The sequence below is a fragment of the Bubalus bubalis genome, chromosome 3 (assembly GCF_019923935.1).
Source record: "Bubalus bubalis isolate 160015118507 breed Murrah chromosome 3, NDDB_SH_1, whole genome shotgun sequence".
Taxonomy (NCBI): domain Eukaryota; kingdom Metazoa; phylum Chordata; class Mammalia; order Artiodactyla; family Bovidae; genus Bubalus; species Bubalus bubalis.
This window is the reverse complement of record NC_059159.1, coordinates 26,969,852-26,991,866: the sequence shown is the minus strand read 5'-3', so window position 1 is coordinate 26,991,866 and position 22,015 is coordinate 26,969,852. Positions and strand designations below refer to the sequence as shown.

General features: G+C 56.6%; 1 protein-coding gene across 12 annotated transcripts in view; it reads right to left on the bottom strand.

Annotated features, from left to right (window-relative positions):
- CACNA1G (calcium voltage-gated channel subunit alpha1 G) overlaps positions 1–22,015 on the bottom strand; it is a 63,161-nt gene that overhangs the window by 19,803 nt on the left and 21,343 nt on the right. For 7 of the 12 annotated variants that reach the window (XM_044939102.2, XM_044939101.2, XM_025280344.3 and 4 more), the window contains exons 10-22: positions 13,060–13,211; positions 12,066–12,251; positions 11,853–11,967; positions 11,617–11,772; positions 8,421–8,489; positions 6,895–6,979; positions 6,619–6,812; positions 5,320–5,751; positions 4,495–4,595; positions 4,171–4,294; positions 2,345–2,413; positions 2,008–2,192; positions 1,121–1,247 (exon numbers count right to left, since the gene is read on the bottom strand). In XM_044939102.2, coding sequence (XP_044795037.2) covers positions 1,121–1,247; positions 2,008–2,192; positions 2,345–2,413; positions 4,171–4,294; positions 4,495–4,595; positions 5,320–5,751; positions 6,619–6,812; positions 6,895–6,979; positions 8,421–8,489; positions 11,617–11,772; positions 11,853–11,967; positions 12,066–12,251; positions 13,060–13,211 — 1,995 coding nt within the window. The remainder of the gene's footprint in view (positions 1–1,120; positions 1,248–2,007; positions 2,193–2,344; positions 2,414–4,170; positions 4,295–4,494; positions 4,596–5,319; positions 5,752–6,618; positions 6,813–6,894; positions 6,980–8,420; positions 8,490–11,616; positions 11,773–11,852; positions 11,968–12,065; positions 12,252–13,059; positions 13,212–22,015) is intronic. The other 5 variants (XM_044939103.2, XM_025280346.3, XM_025280345.3 and 2 more) reach the window with 1 other exon arrangement.

The following is a 22,015-nucleotide window of genomic DNA, read 5'->3' as shown; positions in this document are numbered from 1 at the left end:
AAATTCTCAGGACCACCCCAGACCCACTGAATCAGACACACTGCAGGAGGGCCAAGAGATCTGGTTTAATGGTGGGGGCGGGCAAGGAATATGGATTCCACTCAAGAGATGAGGAAAACTGAGGCTTGGAGATGCAAATTCACTCACTAAGTTTATACAACCAGAAGTTGGCGAAAAGGGGGCTCAAACTCAGGTCCTCTGACTGGAAAGCTCACCCTCACCCTAGAATGGACCAGGCTATGACTGTGGGGAAGTGACTGAGGGACAGGAGGACCAGGGGGCCTAAGTAGGCCAGAAGTAAGAAGTGGAAGGGGCACCGTGTGTACAGAGAGGCACCACATAGTCTTAGCAAATGTTTTCTGGCCTGGTCTCTGGAGCCAGAGAATTTGAGGAAACCCAAGAAGATCTCCCCCGCCCAAGGCAGAATGGAGACCCCAGGAAGCCAAAGGAGGGGACAGGGAGGGGGGCAGCCAACCAGAAGCTCCCTCTGGCCCAACAGCCAGACGTCTATGCTATAGCTGAAATGTCTGGAGCCTGGAGCAAGGAGGGGTACTCTGGAGGAGAGAGATGAACGGGCTCCCCTGGCTCCCGGAGGTGCCTGCTAAATCCTGCAGGCAGCTCCCTTTCTTTTTCCTCTAAAGCCAAGTTCCCTCCCTGGGCCAGAGGCCAAGTTTCCCCAGCAGCCCCCACTTACTGCGTCGTCTGGGGTCTGCACCCGCCTGCCTGCCAGCTCACTGCTAACCTGGCCCAGCTGTCTGGGCCCTGGATCCCCAGGCCTGGCCTGCAGCCCACTGGCTCCAGTAGGGAAGGAAGGGAGGGGACCCCTGAGAAGACTGCAGGCCAAGGCCAGCCTCTGCACTCAGAGCAGTGCATGAGGGGGCAGAACGGCAGCCTATGCGGCACTGGTCAGAAGCCCCTCGAGGCCCTCTCCCCTTGCGGGCCTCTGCCAGGCTCCCAGTTTTCTGCAAAATGCCCAGGAGGTGAAGGAGCCCGAGGGCCTTTGGCTTCAAGGCTTTTCTAGGGTAAAGTTGGCAGCAGCTCCTGGAGCCACAGCATCCAGGCCAAGAGGAAGGCCACTCCTCGGGTTTCTGCTGACAGCTGGCCCTGGACCCCCACAAACCTGCACCCCTAGGATGCCAAATATGATGAAGAAGGCACAACAGATGACCACAATGTTGCCAATGGGCTTCAGCGAGGACATCAGCGTTTCCACCACCAGCTTCAGCCCCTGTGCCCGGCTGATTACCCTGGGGAGAAAGGGAGGCGGGTAAGAGGGGTTCCCGGCTCAGACATTCCCTTGCCCTGCTTGCCACCCCCTCCCATCTTGGCTCACTGGTCCCCATCCCGGGCTCTAGTGGAGGGAAGAGATTAGCTTTCTGGGCTCACTGTGCAGAGACCCCCACCCACGCCCACACCTATACCTCTAGGATGGGGTTTGGGTGGTGACTCAACCCAGGGATGCAGAATTGTGTGGAGCATGTAGAGGGCAGGCAGGGAGATGGATTATCACAGCCAGGAAAACCTCACTGGTCAGTCAATATCTGCCTCATCCATGTCCCCACCCATGGAAATTTCTGACTCTCAGTTGGGGTTCAGGGTGACTGTCTGATTGGGGAGGGTCTCCTAACAGTGCAGATCCATTGCTAGAAGCGTTTCCTGGTGGGTAGTCCCTGGGATGGGGGAGAAAGCAGGGAAGCAGGAAATAGTCTGTCACTTCACAGGGAGACTCAAGTTTTGCCCCTGAGGGTTCCACACAGGGAGAGCTGCAGCTGAAGGGCATGAGGGCCCTGTACGGCCCTCATGCTGTATGGGCCCTTGTACGGCGTGCCCTGTTGGAGTGTGTCACGTGAGGGCGTCCCTGAGGGGGGTGCCTGTGGAGGGAGACCACCAGGGCCATAGCTAAACGAAGTGAGAAGTGATGCCAGGAGTGCGAGGCAGGGTTCCTGGTGGAGTCACAGGCCAGAGGCAGGGGCAGATGGGGTGTTGGCCATCAGGGTGTGCCTGCACCTGAGCGGGCGCAGGGTCCGCAGCAGCCGCAGCACCCTCAGCATGCCCAGGATCTTGGTGCCGCTGTCGGAGACCATGGACACCAGGATGTCGATGATGGAGATGAGCACCAGCAGCCCGTCCAGCACGTTCCAGCTGCTACGCAGGTAGGCCTGCTCCCCAAAGCACCAGCCCAGCGCCACCACCTGGGGATGCCCCTGCGTCACCAACACTGCCTCCTCCCTGCAGCCAGTCCCCAGCCCTGCCCCCTCTGTGGCCCAGCCTCTCCCCTGCCCTCCCCACCACAGCCGGGAACCAGATGGCTCCCGTCCAATGCTGACCGTCCCCTCCCCATCACCTTCACTGTCATCTCAGCCAGAAAGACTGCGGTGAAGATGTAATTGGAGAGGGTCAGGAAAATTCGTTCCTGTAAAAGAGAGCAGGCAGGTATTGCCACCGGGACCCCCTCCGTGGGCCAGGTCTGCTTTGCACGCAGAAGCCAGGAACTACCTTCAGTGTTTAACTAGGAACAACCACCCACTCTCCTCAACATGCAATCTCCTCCCTGCTTTCCCATGGTCCCTCAAACACACACACACACACACACACACACACACACACACACACACACACGGAGCCAGCGTCAAGCCCCTTGACTCGCTCAGAGCTCTGAGCACAGTCCCAGTCCTGCCCCTACCTCCTGGAACTGCCTCGAGGGAAAGTGATTCCCACCACAGTGCTGCCATCTGAGCCCCAGAGCTCAGGCCCTATTCACTGATTCCTTTCTTAAAACTGGAGCAGCATTTAGCTTGATCTCTCGATGCTCCATCCTACTCGTCCCTGCTCCACGTACTTGCTCTCCTGCTGTGTGCCCCAGAAATCGAGCCGCAGGGCAAGATGGGGGCCTGAGTACAGGCTGTGCATCCCCAGGCACCATATTTATGCCAAGCATAGCGTGAGGCTGGGCAGGAAAGAAGGCGGCCCAATCCCCTGATATCTGTGAGCTGATTCCACCATTGTATGGCCAAGAGAGGGGTGTAGACAGCTGGAGAGGCAGCGGGTAAAGTGTGTCAGAGGGAGTGAGAAACAGGGAAAGGGGGGAGAGGGAGAAGCACGTGATAGAGCTGGAGATGGAGGGGCTGAGAGGGAGGGTGAGGAAGAGACCTGGCCACGGCGAGCTCTGAGGCAGGAGGCGGATGAGGGCGCTGGTGTGACTGGCCACCCTTACTGCACGCATACAGGCTCTCACCTGTTCCCAGGCTGGCCCCTCCACTGCCCATTTCCCTCCGCCACCACCACCCCTTCCCACCGACCTGGCTGGAGCCCACCCTAATGGGAAACAGAAGCTCTATAACGTTGAAATCTGAACAATGCTGTGGGAGGCAGCAACAAGAACAGGGTCTACCTCCAAGTTGGTGGTGCAAGATGTCATGGGCGGGAAACAGAGCCCCCCACCTTTCTAGGCCTCAGATCATTGCTGGAGGGGACAGGTTGTGATGCCAGCCTGGGGAGAGAGCTCCCAGGACTGGCCAGGCCCATCCCAAAGAAGCCAGGCCTGAAGGAGTGCGTCCACACACCTTGACCCGTGGCCTCTCCTCACCTGAGGAGGATGGCAGGTTCAAAGCCAAGCATAAGTGACCAATGCTCCCCTGAAGGCCCCTAAAATGCTACTTGTTTGTAACCTGGCAAGACCCAGAGAAGCAAAGGACAGCTTCCCTCCCCTCTGGGGCATCACCCATGGGGCGGGCTGGGCAGGGTGCCTCCCCATCAGTGCACAGGTCCTGGTGAGAAGGAGACCCTTGACCACTCAGACCAGCTAGGGCCAGGCTCACTGTTGGCATCCCTGCAATACTCACTGACTCACGTACAGGCCTCACAAGCCCCGGCACACACGAAGGCACCACTGCAAACTGCCAGGGGCAACAAAGCTTGCTTTTGCCCAGGCTAGGAGCAAGCCCCGCAGCCGGCTGCTTTTTCACAGAAGGGAAACAGGTGAGGATACAGGAAGCATCCCGGGGTGCCAGTTGCAAGGGTCAGAATCAGGGAGATTCCTGGCTCCTTGCTTCCGCGTCTCTCTGGGCCTCCCTGCCTGCCTGGCTCACTGCATGGGTACAAATCCTCCAACCCGGGAGGGCAGGGCACCAAGCAGGCACTCAGAAACTGCCGCCAGCCCCAGCGACTCACAGCGCTGTGGGGGTCGATCTTGGGGCGCTCCATGGCGATGGTGATACAGTTCAGGAAGATGATGACGAGGACCACGTGGTCGAACATCTTGTGGGTGATGATTCGGTGACACAGGAGGCGGAACCTGCTCCAAGACAGAGGCAAAGGCTGAGTGGGGGTAAGGCGGGATGGCGGTGAGCGGCACTGCCCAGCCCCTACCTATCCTGGGCCCTCCCGGCCCAAGGCCCTGCTCTCACCCACCCCCATGTCAAGGGACACTTCTAGCATCCCTGGGATGGAGTCACAGGAGAATTACCCATGAGAAGGAGAGGTCGGGGTGCTGACCTTGACTGAGGAGGGAAGATGTAGGCAGACCAAGAGTCTCGCTCCAGGCAGCAGACAGGGAGCCGGGTTCGGATCCACGCCCTCAGCCGTTCTGCTTTGCTCTGTAGAAGGATGGCCGGGGAGTGAGCGGGGCCAGGTCTCCCAGGTCCTGACCCCTCACTCCTCAGTAGCTCCATGGCCCTCACTCCTAGTCTACTCTCTCCACTCCAGCCCGGCCCCCTGCCTGCATTCCGTCCTTCCCTCCCCACTGGGCTTGGAATGATCAAACACTGTCCCCTTCACAGCTGTCTGTTCAAAGACACACCTGGGATGAGGAGACACCCACCCCTTCTCATGTGCTAACCCTGAGGTCCCAGGTCCCTGAGCCCCGTCCCCAGGGTTAAAGGTGGTGGTGAGAGGGCTGGGGAAAGGTGAATGGGTAAAAGTGGCGTGAAATCAAAGCTTGTGATGAGGTTGATACAAGAGAGGGGGACAGAGGAGGGCATCAGTTTGGAGAGATGAGTGATGGGTCTTTCTGAGTCACGGGGGAGGGCCATGAAAGATTCATACACATCTGCCTGAAGTCATTCTTATCCAACAAGGACGCAGAGCTGCAGCCCCAGGCATGATGAGGATCTGGGGCTTGGTGGGGGTAGGCAGAGGGACAAAGGGGCTGTTTGGACCTTGGCTTCAGGGCTGATACCCCTTGGGATCCCTTGAGCGTGATGGTAACTGCCTGAATTCCAAACAACTGGGAGGCAGCTGTCCAGTCCTGCACCAGGTCAGGCACAGCTCCCCTCACTCAAAGTCAGGGGTGAGAGGTCACTGTGCCCACACGGGCCTCACCAAGTTGCCCTCGTCATCACCATCGTCTCCGTCCAGCGGGGGGTCATCGGGCCGCACAGCCTGACTCAGGCGTCCCACGGCCGAATTGCCGTTGCAGTCCTGGTGCTCAGAGGCTGAGCTGCGGCCGCTGGCTGTGCGGTACAGCCCGGGAACCTGCAGTGTGTCTGGTAGGTCAAAGGAGCTCTTAGCTTCCCTCTCCAGGGAGCCCCTGTGGCGGCGGTCACTGCCCGCTGGGCTAGTGCGCTCCTCTTCCGAGCTCTCCTCCTCATCCTGGCTCTCCCGGCCCTCACCCGACAACAAGGACCTCCGCTCCCCACTTGGGCTCCTTCGCTTCAGGCTGGGGGCACGGCCCAGGCTGTTCCTGCTGGAGCGCCTGCTCGTCCAGCTGCTTGCTGCACTCCAGGGGCTGTGTGGGGAACTGCGGACACTTGGCTGAGGAGTGAACAGAGGAGAGATTGGTCTGAGCCACAGCTTCATGGCCCCGCACCCCCTCACATTCACCCTGGCTCCCGTGAGTCTCTTGGCATCACATCGCTATAGAAGGGTGAGCAGGGGCCCTAGACCTGGATGCCGGGATTCACACCAGCTGTGTGACCTTAGGCAAGTCACTAAACGTCTCTGTGCCTCAGTCGCTCACCTGTAAAAGAGATATGACCTTAGCACCTATTCCTCGTTTGGTTGAGTGGCAGGATAAAATCACGGTGACAGCATGGGCCCTGACACCAACCGCCTGCACTAAAATGCTGGCTCCGTCACCTGCTCAGCGTGGAGCTTCCCACAGCTCACCCTGGTAATCTGAGACTCAGGTCCCCATCTGTAAAATGGGGATAATATTGGTACCCACCAGAGGGTTGCTGTGAGGATTACATGCTTTTATTAATAGAACACTTATAAGCAATGTCTACAACGTGTCTGGCACAGAATCAGTATCCGGATGGGGTCTGCGGTGATTAAGACAAGGTCTTAAGGAGGTATGCTATGCTACGCTATGCTAAGTTGCTTCAATCGTGTCCGGCTCTTTGCGACCCTATGGACTTAGAGAGGTAAGGACCTCTCGTTTTACAGAGGAGTCTCAGAGATTGAGTCTTATCCCCAAGGACACTTGGGGAACAGAAGAAGTAGAACTAGAACACTGCTCTTTGGTCCTCAAGGTCAGGGCTCTGGTGTCTGCCTAGATGACCAGCCCTATTAACACCCCGGGCCTTGTCTAGCCCGTGGTTCAGAGGCTGTCCCCTTGGGCCCGCCAGTTGCACCTCTTTTCCCTCCTGACCCCTGTACAACTCCCATTGCACCCCCTACCGGTGACTTCATCTCGTGGGGTGCTCCTGGCTCAGCCGACCCACTGCTGCTGGTGCGGCGGGAGGGGGGGCCCAGAACCTCGGCCAGGCCGCTGCTGGAGCTTTTGGGCAATGACATGGGAGTGGCAGCCGTGTGGATGATGAGCGGTGGTAACAAGCTCCTCCGCAGCTCCGGGTGCTCTCCCAGAGACACCACTGCAGGGGAGAGAGGGCGAGACCCTGAGTCCACTCAAGGGTGGCCAAGAACCAGGGCCTGTACCTACAGAGAGATACTCACAGGCCAAGCGCTTCTTCCTGTCCCCATCACCATCCAGGCTGGGCGAGAAGAAATCAGGCTCTGACTCCGACTTGGTGGCATCTCCCTGGGGTGGGAGAACAGCGGGCTATTAGGAACCTGGCCCGGCAGGGGTTAGTGGGAGGGACCAAAGTCTCCCTGTCTTCACACACACACCACATAGAGGCCACAAGGAACCAGCCACCACGGCACGAGGCATGCACTGGCTCAGACCAGACCCCCCAGGCTTGGGGCCTAGGCCTCCCAAGGGCCTCTGTCACCTCAGAGAAGGTGGGACTATCTCCAGAACCCACAGCACAACTTTCCTGGCTCGGACTGGCTCAAGAAGGGCTGAGGGGACAGGGGATAGTCCAGCGGGTGGGTGGCACAGGTCAGAGGGAGCTGGGGGCCTGAGTGAAGTGGTCACGAGAGCCTCAATTCCAAAGGCCACTTGTGCCCTCTGATTTCCCTCCATGACTGCCCTCTCCTGAGCCTCAGACCCGAGGACCCCAGAGAAAAATCGAAGGACTCCAGACAGAGCCGTTCAGCCCAAGGGATGGTCTCTACTTCTTTCCTCCCTCTTCCCAAAGACCCACCTCCTACCCTGGCCCCATTTTTACCTCTCTCCCTGTCTCTGGGACAGTTTTTTTCTTCCTCCTTAGCAGGTCAGTAGGTTCCCCAGTAATTACACACTTCTCCTTAAGAAGTTATTAAGAAATACTTGATTGCTACTTTTGATAAGGACATAAATATTGCGTAATTGGCATCTCAGGGGATCATTTTCATTAACTCAGTTTACATCCCTAACGAGGCCTTTAATTATCAAGTGGGATCTCCAGGGGGCTGCTCAGCATGCACAGTACCGTGGAGTCCCATGGGAACCCTGGCTTTGCCCCAAATTCTGGTGCCAGTGCAGGAGACAACAGGGCACAGGCTCAGTGTGGGGCCAGAGGAGGAGTGTGCCCCTGAGCACCTGCTGGACCTCCTGTGTGGCCAAGGGGCCAGAGACACAGAAGTCGATTGAAAATTCTGGTACATTCTGGCAAGAGGCACGCCCACCCCCACATCCTCCAAAGACTTCTCCTAAGATGAGGCAACTTGTGGGGTCTCCAACAGGAGCTTAAGGCAAGGAGGAGGAGAGAGATGGGGGCGCTCGGTCTACGGCAGAGATCCCGACCCCACCGAGGCCCGACGACTCAGACTCTTCGGGGACCGCAGCAGAGGCGCCACACGCGGTGCACCACACACGTGCACACAGAGGATTCTAAGTCCCTTCCTTCTCTTGCCATCCCCTGGTCTGACGGGATGGACTGTGCCCTTTGCTGGTGAACAGGGCAGAGGCAAGGAGGCCCTCCCCTCAGTGTCCTCAAGGGGGAAGGGACTTAAAATCAAAGCAAACCTCACAACACCAAGGACCACCACAGCCACCACAGGTTGCACAGCAGCTGAGCGTGAACACAAGCACAGACACAGAGGCAGAGTGGGGGCACGGGGCACCGGGGCATGCTGACTCATGATTGCATACCTACCCCCTGAGAGTCGACAGGCAGCTGAATACAGCTTAACTGTCCACTCGCATCTTCCCGTTTGCTGATTTCCTACAGGGAGAGGGGAGGCAGGGGATGGGCACTGGTCACAGGCGCCCGGCTCTCAAACAGCAGCAATGTTGAAAGAGGAGGAAGAAACAGATGGGCGCAAACCCAGCAGTGGGGGAAATGAGACACGGGGCGAGAGAGGAGAAGAAAGGGGACAGAAGGGCCGTGCAAACCCAGCAGTGGGGGAAATGAGACACGGGGCGAGAGAGGAGAAGAAAGGGGGCAGAAGGGCCGTGCAAACCCAGCAGTGGGGGAAATGAGACACGGGGCGAGAGAGGAGAAGAAAGGGGGCAGACGGGCCTGCAAACCCAGCAGTGGGGGAAATGAGACACGGGGCGAGAGAGGAGAAGAAAGGGGGCAGAAGGGCCGTGCAAACCCAGCAGTGGGGGAAATGAGACACGGGGCGAGAGAGGAGAAGAAAGGGGGCAGACGGGCCTGCAAACCCAGCAGTGGGGAAAATGAGACACGGGGCGAGAGAGGAGAAGAAAGGGGGCAGACGGGCCTTCCAGAAGTCAACCTCAGGCCCTGGAGCCAGGATGAATCTGAAGGGTGAGGGCAGAGGCCACAGAGATGGGAACAGGGAAAGGGAAGGAGACTGAGCCCCCAGTAATCCTAATAATAACAGCTACCATTCACTGGGGGTGTGCCAGGCATCACGAAACTGCTTCATTAACACTAGCTTACCCAGGTGAGAAGGAGGCACAGCTAGCACCATCTTATAGGAAGCATCTGAGCTTTGGAGAAGTCAAAAAACACTGCCCCAAGTGATACAGAGAATAAGAGATGCATCTGGGCCTCGTACCTGGGTCTCTAGCTCACCTCTCACTGGCTCTGAAGCAGCAGGCATGGAGGGTGGGAAGGAGGAGTGGATGGAAGTCACGGGGTGGGGAGGAGACCAAAGACCAGGCACAAGAACAGGCCTCCTAATTCCTAACTCTGCCTTCCACATCAGCATGCTCCTACTGGGATGGGATGTGACAAATAGCACTAGGGTGATGACTACGAGGTTGTTTGGTATCAATTAATGGCCTCACACAGGGCCTGCTGTCTGTTCATTCAATTAAGTGTGCAGACGATAAATGCTCAGGGATTCAGGGCACTGCCCCCTGCAAGTTGGGAAGTCAACAACCCAGCTGGCCCAGACTCCTAGGCTACTTTCTCCTACGTCTTGGCAGGGTGACCAGCCCAACAAGGAGTGACCCTTGAGGTCTCTCGTTGATGACAGCCAACAAAATGGGGGTGGCCACTGCTTCCACTGAGGTAGGTTGCCTCGTTTGTAAAAAAGCAGGTCATCGCAATAGCAAAAGCCAACCTATTCTGCCAGATTTGGGGGCTCCCTCAGAGCCACAAGTGTGCCTCTGAAAATTCCATGCAGTTGAGGGCAGGTGCCTCTGCAGGTGTCCAGGTCACTGGCATTGAGTGACCAACCTCTGCACTGACCCAGGGGTTTATAGGATAGATAGTGAGTAGCTGATCTAGCTCCTCACATGGGCATTTCAGGGCCATGCTGCTGCCCACCCCCACGAAGAGGTTGATCTTGAAATCCTTTCTCCATCCCACCCCAGACCCAAAGCATCACACCCTGAGTGAGACCCTCTCCTAGGCACTTGTTGAGGAGGGTACAGCCCCAGACCCTGGGGAAACCCTCACGCTGGGACAGACACAAGCCCCCAGGAGGGCCAGAGTGACTAGGCCAGGCCCAAAGGCCAGACTGCCCTCCATTCCCACACGCAGACTTTGTTGCTGCCTAGCAACCAGGCCAGTTCAGCAGCTCTCAGTTTAACAAGGTGTCTGCTGGAAGGACTAGGGATGGGGAGGGGTGCCTGTACCAGGCATCTCCAGGACTGCCAAGCCGACTGAACGGCCACTTGAAGGAGGGAAATAGGCTTGGGATGTTTTCCATTTCCACAGAGTTCCGCGGGAATTTTTCTGCGGGAATCTTAGCTGTCAGGAGCTGTGGTTTGGAAGAGGCTGAAGGACCACTGTCCCCACTCAGCTCCTCCACCCACAGGCCAAAAGCAGTGGCCAAGCGGTGGGTCTCCATGAGTCTCTTGACTCATGGAACACACTGACCTCCTTAACCCTTTAGGTCACAGAGGGTTAATAAAGGGCCCATCCAAGGGAGAGTACCAATGTCCCTCCCTCCCATCAAGAGGCCCAGGCATCACCAAAGGTGGGGAGGAAATGCAACAATGGTTAACTATGGAACTTCAATGGGAGGAGGCCGGCGTGGGAGAGGCAGACCCGCACCTACCATCCAGCCCAGCCCACAGGGAACAGCCCTCCCTCACAAGCCTGGGAAGGAGTCAGAAAATAGACTTTTGTTTTTCCACCGTGTGCTGGATATTTATAGACCAGGCCGCAGCGGGAGCTTCCATCCGGGTCACCCGGAGAGAAATGGACCAAGAGCTTCTCCACACCCAACCTGGAGCATTTCTAGGTTGAGTCGACCTGCCCTGTGCTAGGTGCTGGGAAGCTGGGCTGGGCCTGGGGCTCCGGTAGGAAGAGCGGCTGAGCTGAGGGAGCAGAATGGTATGCAGCCCTTCAGGCAGAGACTGCGTCCTGGCAGGGCGAGGGTGGGATCAATGTAAATCAATATTAATTGATGATGCTGCCTATGACGAAAGTGATGGAGCCTGGGCTGGAAATAGGACGCTCATCTCTGCCATGCCCGCAGCTAATTGGGCTCATTTCTCAACCAGGGCAGCTCAGTTCTGCCTGGGCGCTGGTGCCATCTCCACCAACTCAGCCAAAGCCCAGATGATTTGCATGCAAACTTCCCCCACCCCTCAACTCAGATGGGTTCCTTCCAGATGTCCCCAGGCACACCTGTGCTCAGGGATCCAGCTGTCCACATGCCAACACTCATCTTGTCCAGCTCCCCGGGGTAGAGTCTAGCCGACTTTGTCGGGGAAGCCCACTCAGTAGCTCACCTTGGATCCAGGGATACTCCCCTCAACAACCACCCTGTCTCTCGAGTGCCAAGGGGCTGCCCGAAACTCAGAACCTCCCAGTCCTAGTCCCCCAGCCTTGTCTGAAGGGCACTTGGGGCAGAACCTCCCAGGACACCACCACTCCAGCAATTCAGCCAATTCCTCCTGGAAGTGGACTGCTGCAGGGAGGGGGTTACCTCCGTTTGGAAGCCCTCCACTAGAATGGCAACGAGCAGGTTGAAGAGCACATAGTTGCCGAAGGTCATGAGGGCGATGAAGTAAAGGGCAGCCCAGGATGATGTGGAGGCCATTCCGTTGTAGAGCACCTTGTTCCAGTCCTCCTGAGTCAGGATCTGTGGACCGAGGAAGGGAGTCAGGGCCTTTACCAGGGCACCCCCACCACCCTGCCCACCCTCTCCTGTTGCCCTTGCACCTGAAAGACCGTGACGATGGCCCAGAGCAGGGAGTCAAAATTCTTCCGGTCTGGCAGCGTGTCCCCATCCCGCTCAGATGCAAATTTGCAGCCGAAGAGATGCATACCCAGGATGCTGAAGACACAGGAGCCGCGAGACGGGGGTCAGGGCCCCAGAAACCCCTGCCCCTCAGGCCCTCATCCCGCTGGCATGGATGCCGCGCCTGCCCTCACCTGAAGATGAAGATGAAGAGCATGAGCAGCATGCAGAAGGTGGCCACGTTGTCCATGGTCTTCATGAGCACCACAAGCTGCCGCTGCAGCGCCGGCAAGAAGCGCACCAGCTTCAGCACCCGCATCAGGCGGAAGGTCCGCAGCACCGACAGGCCGCCCCCCTGCTGGCCCACGATCTCCCACACGCTGCAGGGGGCGGGGGGTGGGGGCGGAGCCAGAGCCTGAGCCTGAGGCCTCTGCATGCTCACTTTCCCCCCACACCACCCACTGGGAGGGCTCAGCAGCACCTGAGGGTCTGGCCTGGCCAGAACTGAGAAAGTGGGCTCTGAGGGAAACTTGGGTCTCTAGGCAGGAGCTCCAAGAGGCAAGGGTCAGGGTGACAGCTCCCTCCCTCCCCGCTCTCCCCTCCGGGCCAGTCCTCTCCCTCCATCAGCCAAAGCAACAGCCTCAAGTTATGGAATGTTTGCTTTGTTCTCTTCTAATGAAATCTAAAGCCAATTCCAAAAAGCAATAAAGCAGCTCTTCTGGCCCAGGGCCTGAGGCAGTGGCGGGGGGAGCAGTGGAACACTTTCCCAAGGTCTTGGAAACCCTAAAGCAAGTTGCCAGCGAGCGTGACAGTCTCCAAGCACTTTGTAAGCAGGGACAGCTGGCTGGGCCTTACACCTCCTCCAACTCTTCGCCAAAGCCAACTCCCTGGTCTTTGCCCACCCCAGACCTGCATGGGGTCAAGGACAAGGAGTGGAAATGAGAGCAGAGATTTCAGAGGAGCCTGGCCAAAGCAGATGGAAGACCATGTTCTGTGTGAGCAAGGGAGGGCGAGAGAGAGTGTGGTATGCGCTGCGAGGGGCACAGAGAACCCCCAGCTAGGGGAGCAGGGGGCCTCTGGGTCAGTGGGGCCTGATTCCAGGCCCAGAGGGGCAGGGTGTGTGGCTCCTCACCCCAAGCTACCCCAAGGGCATTCCTCAGGCAAGAGGCAGCAGAGGGGCAGTCATACCTGATGACGACAATGACGCCATCAAAGATGTTGTAGGGGTTCTTAATGTAGCCAAAGGGGCCATACACTAGCAGCTTCAGCAGCATCTCCAGGGCAAAGAGGCTGGTGAAGACGATGTTGCTGATTTCCAGGGCATTGGTGAGCTCCTCAGGCTAGAAGACAGAGTGGACCATGAAGTAGCAGAGGCTTGTCCCTGAGCCCCTCATCCCAGTGCTCAAAAACACCTGGCCTTCCTACACATCCAGGAGCAGGAACAGCAAGCCAGGGGGTGGGGTGGGGGTTGGGAGAGGGTGGTAGGGGTGCTGAATGCTCAGGCTAATGGGGAGGACGCTCCCCAGAAGCGTCCATAAGACAATGCACTCAGGGGTGGCCAGTGCACAAAGCCCCCAGCCTCTGGTTATTTTCAGCTGAGTCTCAGATCCTGGGGCCACAGGCTCGCTGGAGGCCTATGCTGTGGGTTCCACCCACTTCCTACTGGGTGCTCCGAGACCCAGCCCGTCCTGCGCTGTCATGTCAGCTCAGCAGGCCCAGGCCAGCAGCGCACTGATGCTGGTGGACACCAGAGGGTGATTGCCAAGGCCTCATACACACAGCCACACACGAAGTCACATGTTCTCCACAATTACTCTGTGGACTTGGCAGCATTCTCTTGGACAACTGTTGGCAACATTATTTCCTTCCAGACACACACGCACTGCACACACGTACACACAAACACATACATGCACACACACACGTGTACACAAACACACAAACAAGCATGTACATACAAACACACCCATGAGCAGACGGGAGATCCCCAAGAAAGATGTCACACATGAGGTGGCACCTGGAGCTGCTCCCTGAGACTGGGACACCAGGCTCAATTCTCAGCCTATCCTGTCAAATCACTGTGTGACCTTTAGCAAGATCCTTCATCTCTCTGGTCAAATGTAAAACACTAGAAGTAGTTAATACTCCTACCCAGGGTCTGAGATTAGGACAGCGAACACGTACTAGAGAGGTCATCAGATTTAATGACAAACTCTACTTCATTTGCTATTCTAGCACAGAATATTAAGTACCTCCTCCCTCTTAATATGGTGGCTCAGTGGCAAAGAATCTGCCTGCCAATGTGGGTGCCCCGGGAGATGCAGGTTCAATCCCTGGGTTGGGAAGATCCCCTGGAGGAGGAAATGGCAACCCACTCCAGTATTGCTGCTGAGATAATCCCATGGGCAGAGGACCCTGGCAGGCTATAGTCCATGGGGTCACAAAGAATCGGACATGACTGAGTGACTGAGCATCCCTCTTAATATTAAGTCCCTACCATATAATCCACCAGGCAGGCAAAAACATGCCAGCAATGCTCCCTGCCTCCTAGGAGTTCAGAGTCTAGCTGGAAACAAATCATACACACACGAAACAGTTGAATAACCACAAGAGGCCTTAGATGTTTTGGTGCCAAAATAAATTATCCAGATAGTAAATCCAGGAGTTCAGAGGAGAGAAGGTAAGTGAGGAACACACTGGGAAAGCCTTGGTTGGGAGACAGCACTTGAAATGAACTCTGAGGCTGAATGGGGTCTCTCCAAGCAGAGAGGAGCGGAAGGCATCACAGGGCTGAGCACAGGGAATGAGCCATGTCAGGGGAGAAAGGGAGGCCCAACCTGGTTGATGACCGAAGCTGCAGAGTGAAATATGATTGGCTCGATGGAGCCTACTGCCCACCTGATGAGGTGTTTTGATCACCCCCAAAGCCTAAGGTGCATACTAGCTACTCTAGAAGTTTGAATAAATAACCAGTGAAGTCCTTAGTCCATCAGACACTTCCCTCTGTTTACCCAGCTGCCTCATCTGGCCAGCTACCCAGGTAGGTCACCCAAGCATGGAGTCAGGCCCTGGGTACCACCAAATATATCTTAATAGGCCCCATCTATGCGGCCAGCCTGGGTGAGAAGTGGGAGAGGTGGTAGGCTGGGCCTTCTGACTGGCAGGTGAGGGGCATTTGAGGGGTCAATGGCTTCTCAGAAGGAGAGAAGTTTTCAGCCCACGCATGGATTCTCTCCAGAGACGGGTCTGGGGAGCTGAGCCAGGGTCAGCTGGCAGGGCCGAGAGCCACCTGTCCAGAGACTGAGTAACTGCCATGTTGCTCCAGCAGATCTCAAGTGAGAGTTTGCCCCCCAGACTGTGAGTGGGGGCAGTGCCACCTGACTTGGCAAGTGGGGTCACAGAGGACCACAGCGCAGGGGAAGGGGCCACAGTCAGGACAGCTAAAGCCCAGGGCTCAGGCCCCTCCGTGACTAAGTGGATCTCCCACCTTCTACTCCCAAGTCTAGTCTGTCAGAAGGCTGTGGTCAGTGAACCTGCCTCTCTGTCACTCTGCCATCTACCCAGTTGTCCATTCTTGGATTTGATAAAGATGGTAAGCGCAGGCCACATGGGTATGACACTCTGTGGGTCTCACCTCGTATCATCCACACAACAACATTCCCCTTCCACATCTTGCAGATAAGCACAAGAGGCCAAAAGATGATGCACGGCCAGTACAAAGTCACAGGATGGGGAGAGCCAGGGAGTGGGACCCAATCCCACCTTACTCTGACTCCAAGAAGACTAGGCAGACAGGATCCAAAGGTGACAGTGAGGGGCCCATGAATCCAGATACATGGATGGACTGAATATGTAAAGTGTCTTCTTAGGTATATAAATTATATTTCACATGAATGCAGAGGCATTAATAAAGAACAAGTCTGAAAGTATAACTGAGGCATACACATATCATGGGTATAGTTTAGAGCACATAAATTAACCATCAAAAAAAGCCACCAAAGACAAAACTTAATAAAATGGTGAAAACACGATAGCTTTTGGTATCATGTATTTACTTCATTAGTGAATCCGTGAAGTACAACCAGGCGTGTAGGGAGAGGGGTGTTCTCACTGCTTCCTGATGTTGTCTACACGGCTGGTGGCAGTCTGTACCTGAGGGCTCATAGATACACACAGACACACACACTCCCGCCAGCACCCCAACCTACAGCCTCATCAGAAGGATGGTGCAGGCTCCCCGAAGGCCTGTGTCACTGCTCTCCTCGAGGGGTGGCGGCAAAGGCCGGGGCTCCAGCCTGCCCAGCCAGGAGGCGCCAGGACTGAAGGAGCAGGTAGGAAGGAGGGCCTGGCTGGCACTCTCCCCCGGCCTTCGCTTGCTCTACAAACTTATGGGCAACGCCTGTTCCCTTCCAGGGCCCCGAATTGCCTGTGATCCATGGGAAAAAAGCGCTCTTTTCTCAGACAGCCAGGTCTGCCCAAGTTACTAAATCGGAAGCTGGGAATGTTCTGCAAATGCAGGACGAGGACGCAGAGACACAATCTTAGCAACACCGTTGCCCCAGGGACCAGAGCCGTGATCAGTCACTGCAGCTGCAAAGGGGCAGAGGGGATGCCAACTCTGACTAGTGCCGCCCACAGGCCCTGCACCGCCAAGCCCTTCCTCCCAGAAGTTTCCTCCCTGCTCACACCAGATAAGGGAGGGACGTAGGCTTCCTTGACGGCAAGGAGACTGAGGTTCCGAGATGTGGTGACTTGATGGAGGTCATATCGCTTGCTTAGAAAGGCCCACCTGCACTGCCTCCACATCTCTCCATGCACACACCCAGACCGCCGGCACAAACTCACAAGCCCCTCAGGCTGCCAGGAAGTCCTTTTTCTGGTCTAGACTGCATCCTCCCTCCTGTTCAAGGAGGTCAAGACCCAGTGGGCGTTTCTGCGCGTGGAGGCCAGGCAGCTTGAGGGTCTCACCCAGAGGCCCCAGGCTCTTCTCTATGTGACGCTAACTGTATATCTCCCATCTCCCAGTGCTTCCCCTCCCCTCAGCCTGTCAGCCTGGAGTAACTGGGCCCCAGGTAAGCTGCTCAATACTTCCCAGCACCAGGACTCCCCTGAAACCCAGAGCACCTTTATCCACTAACCCTTAAAGTGCCCATGGTGTGTGCAACCCTGCTAAGAGGTGGGGCTCAACCTGAGTGCAAGAGGCCTGCCAACTCGGAGACTTTCCACCTGGGTGACCTAGGCAAGTCCTTAACCTTGCTGGTTCCCAGTGGTCTCTTCTATTAAACAGGGTAACACCCCTTTGTGGCCAGGCTGCTCCGCCCTGTGGAAACACCCAGGCCAGAGTCCTGCTCCAGTGGCCCCGTGGGCACTGACAGCGGCAGCGGTCCTCACATGTGGTAGAACAGAGTGCCTGCAGTCTGAAGCGAAGCACCATGTGGAGGCAGACACCAGAAGGGCCCCAGGAACTCAAACCAGCTGAGGTCAGTGGGCCAGTGGGGAGAAGGCAGGGGGAGGAGAACCGCCGTGGAAGGTATCCCTGGCTGGCCAGGGGGCGTGAGCAAAGGAGCAGAGGGAGGAATGTGCAGGGAATCCTCCAGGACCGAGGATCAAGTGTCTGCCCTGGTCAGAGGGTGGGAGGGGCCTCTGGGCATCAAGGCTGCCAGGTGGGCAGGGCCAGCCAGAATGGCCTTGACTCTGCTCCATGGCTTGCCTCAGGCTGGACTTGCCTCTGCCCATGATCTTCTCGGGGGAGGGAGGAGGTGTGCAAAATGGTATATTAAGAAGATTAATCCACTGCAGTGGTGGCAGCCTGCGGATGGCTTGGAGAGACGAAGAGACTGCGAGCGACTAGGGGATACTGCAGTGGTCCAGGCGGGAGGCCTGAGAGCCGGCTCTGACAGACAGGGATATGCCTTTTGCAGGGAGAGTGCAGGTGGGGACAAGCCCGACCAGAACTGAGGGGGGTCACCCTGGCCCTGCCAGATGCCATCCTCATTCCCTACCTCCTCTGAGGCCACCTGTCCCCGGGACCCTGGAACCTCTGCTCCCCAGTTCTGGCTCCTCGGCTCGCCTCACCTCTATTTTTGACAATTCTGTGCCACTTTCACACTCAAAAGAGGTGGCACAGGTGGGCCACAGTGATGGGGCAATGGCCACTGGGTCAGCGGGACCTCAGCCCTTTTCCTCCTCCAAGGAGGTGTGGGAAGTCAGGGACGCCTGGGCAGCAGGAGGTTTCTGGGAGACCTCACAGGCCTCATCACACAGACCACGGCCTTGCTCCTCGCCGTCCCCCTGGAGGGGCCTCCCAGCATGTTTTCTAGCCCCTCTAGGCCCCCTTGTTAGGGGTCATTGTGCTTCAGTACCTCATAACCAGGGATGACTTTAGTGTCTCTGCATGGTCTCCTGCCAGCTCCCCAGAGCCACCCTGGGGGACACGCAAGCTAAGTAGGCACAGGACACCACCGCAGTGCTCGCTCAGCCTGAGAGTCAGCCCAAGCTTCTGTGACTTCAACTTCTGAAGCTATGGCCCCTGCCCCTCATTCGCCTGTACAACCTCTCTATCCAATTGTGGTGGACCATCTAAAGGCTGCCCTCAGGCCACAGGTCTCAGAGGGTTCCTGTCCAGTCCAGGTTAGTCCCCCCTCCCCCAAGCCCGCCTCTTTGCTGCAACTGTCAAATTGCTGAGCTTTGCTATTTACGAACCCGTGCTGACTGGACAGGGAAATACCCTACTGGGGCCCCAGGGTTGCTCTGTGCCTGTACGCGTGGTCCTCATTGTTGGGTCTCCGTCTTTCAGCCCAAGAGCTGCTTCAGAACTTCCTCCCCTAGGCCTCCATCCCACTTCCAACCTGGCCTCTTGCTTCCTGGGGCTTCACTTCCCTCCCCCAGACAGCTCTGCATCCTGCAACCTACTCGTCTCTCTTCCCACCTGGAAAGGAGCCAGGGCCTCCTCCACCTGGACCTTCACCCACACCCTGGCTCCCCTGGGCTCCATCTCATCAGCTGTCCCTGTTTCCTCACGTCTGCAATATCCCTTCCCCTGCCTAAAAGCTGAAACCTTCACATGGATCCAGGCCTGTTCACCCCTGAACCCTGGGCCCCACCACCCCAGCTCTCTCCAAGGACCCTCTTCCCAGTCTTCAACTTCTGGATGCCTGAACAATACCTGGGCCTGCACCAGCCTCCCTGCCTGTGGCCACCTCCCTCTACTTCCCTGACTCTCTGCTGGCCATTTCCTGCCCTCTTCTCCCTCTCCCCTGCCTTTCTTCCCTCAGGCCAACATTCCTCAGAGTTCAGTAGAGCCCACTTCCTTCCCTGGGCTCTCCTGCTCCGTCTCCTGCACTCCCACCTTTCCGGCTGTCACCAGGGTGTGGACGACACAAAACAATCTCCCTCCAAGCCTTGGCTCTTCACCCAGAGAGCCAACCTGCCTGATAGCCTTCCCAGGATGGCCCACAGCCAGCTCAAATGCAGCACATCCAAAACAAACCCTCTCACCTCCTCTCCCAAACCTGTTCCCAGCTTCCTGGTTCCATGGACTTCCCTCTCCAGGATTCCATCTTGCAACCAGGAGTTGTCTAGGACTTACGCCTGCCCGTCATCCCTCTGGCAGCAGGTGCCTGGGCCCGCAGACCTTGCCAATGGAATGGCTGTGCCCCACCCACTAGTTCTATTTCCCCTTCACATCCTGGGGGCCCTCCTTGCCTCTGATCTGGACGATAGAAATAGTCTCTGGGTCCCACCCCCAAGCCAGCCCACACCTCCTGGAAGCTCCAGATTCAAGAGCACTGCTGGATTCACTTCAAGAGCCCCTGCTCAGATAACTTGGGGTGGAGTGGGGGAGGCTATATGATGGTCCTTCAGAGCATCCCATGCCTCCGTGTGCATTCCCAGGCCAGGCTGCCAGAATTCTCCCCAATCCCTCCACCAGACCCCTCTGCTCCTGGCCTCAGCTGTCAGTAACACTTTTCTTTCAAGGCCACTCTCACAAGACACCTCCTTCAGGAAGCCCTCCAAAATCCTTGACCCGGGTGTGAGCTCTCTTCTGTCCCCAGAAATCTCCTTTACGGCATTTGGCATAATCAAGCAGAATGACTTTTCTGCTGGAACCTGTTTCTTTGGAGCTCCTGGCACTTCCCATACCCCCAGTCTATTATTCTCTTCAAATGTGCTGTGCACAGGAGGCACCCCCCATGTTTGATGAATTGGGAGAGCCGTAGAGCCAGAGGATGCCCCCTTTAGCAGGCCATCTCTAGAAAAGCACCCTTCTCCCTCCCACATGTGGAGAACCTTTGAAAGTCTGGGCCCAGGGCAACTGTAAGAGATTGTCCTCCAAAGTCTTATGTGGCCTGTAGTCCCAGCTCTTCTGTCTGCAGGCCAAGGACTCCTGGGAAGCCCAAGGAATAGGTCAGGTGTCTGTAAACTCCCATCCTCGAAGTCCGCACTGGGGTATCCATGCGTATGTCTATCTTTTAGAGAGATGGCCCTAGCTTTAAACAGAATCCAAAAGGAGTTTGTGAATCCCCTCAAAGTTAAGACCTACCACATATGGTCTCTTCCTCACCCTACCCCACCCCAGCCTCCCTTGCCTTGAACAGCTGACCTCACTCACTTATAAATAGAAACCCTCCCTGAACATGTATCTAGAGCAACAGGGTGGGCCCAGAGTCTGAGAAACGAGCAGGAGAATCACCTGCCCTGTCCTCTCGGGCCTGAAAGACTGTCTATTCTGGACCCTCCCTCTCTCTTCTCTGCAGCCCAGGATACCAGTGGGCTGTATGCCCTCCACCCCCCGCTGCTGTTGGCTCTCTTCTAGAGCATGAGGTTGGCTCCAACTCTCAGCAATCCAGAACTAGGAAGGAAGGTGATTACGAAGTTCCTGTGTCCTGAAGACCTCATCCTCCTGGAAGGCCTTGCCCCCATGCATACCCAGCCAGACAGGTTCCAGGAGACACCTCTCTTCTGCACTCCAAAGACACCCTGGGCATCCCACAGGCAGTTTGCAAGCAATGCCCTCCAGCCCAAATATGCACAGGCCCCAGTGCTCCTCCCAGAAGCAGAAACCTGGGTGTCATCCTTGCTGCCACCTCACAAATATCCAACTGGAGTTGAGTTCTACAGATTCAGCCACTGCCAGCTCTTCCCAGCATGCTTCTCTCTGTCTCCAGGGACAAGGTATATGAACTGGCTGGATTATGGCAGTAGCTCTCTCCTTGGCCTCCCTGCCTCCCGTCTGTCACTCCCTTCTGCTCCCTACATGGCTTCTGGAAGACTTTTGATACAATACAAACACATACCATGGACTTGCTTAAAACCTTTGTTGGCACCCTATCACCTTCAGGATAAAATCCAAACTCTATCCTATTCCTCTCAGGACCTGGCTCTGAGCTTTTTCCAATCTCATCTCTTGTTGTTTGCCATCCCAGCCCCAACCCAGTGCCAATTCACTCTGAACTCCTTATAAATCTCTCTGTTTTGGGGTCTGGTGCTTCCGGTCCTCCCCTATGCTGTGCCCTACCCTCCACCCTTTGCTAGCTACATCCCACTTTCCATTCAAACTCAGCTCACAGATCATAACCTATGGAAGCCCTTCGTGAATCCTTTCCCCAGTCTGGGTCACGGGTGACTCCTCTGAGCATCCCTTCCAAGCAGGCACTACATCAAGTAAGTGTGACTGCTTATTTGTTGTGGGGTCTTTGAGAGGAAGGACAGAGTGCCTTGGCCCAGTGTTGTACTGGAACGTGTGGTTATGCACGTCTCTTCCCAACTCCGCATGCAGTGACATCACATTGGGAGTTTGAAGCCAGCCACAGTGGGAGCATTTGCACCATGGAAAATGGTGAACACTGCAAATACCACAAATCAGGACCTTTTTTCTTTTTAAAGGGCTGGTTATTAAACATTTACTAGCATGCCACTGCTTAGGCCCAACTCTGATGCCCAGAAAACGTGTGTGGAATGGATGGATGGACAGATGGGTGGTTCACAGCTTCCCTGTTCCGCGTTCTGCCCCTAGTGGGTAGGGCACACACATGATTATACTTCTGACCTCAAGTCATAGCCCTGCTCCCTTCTCAGAGTCCTGGGTCTTTGTCCTCCTCACCAGTCTCTCTGAACGAACCAGCCCTGCCACTTTGCCACCAGC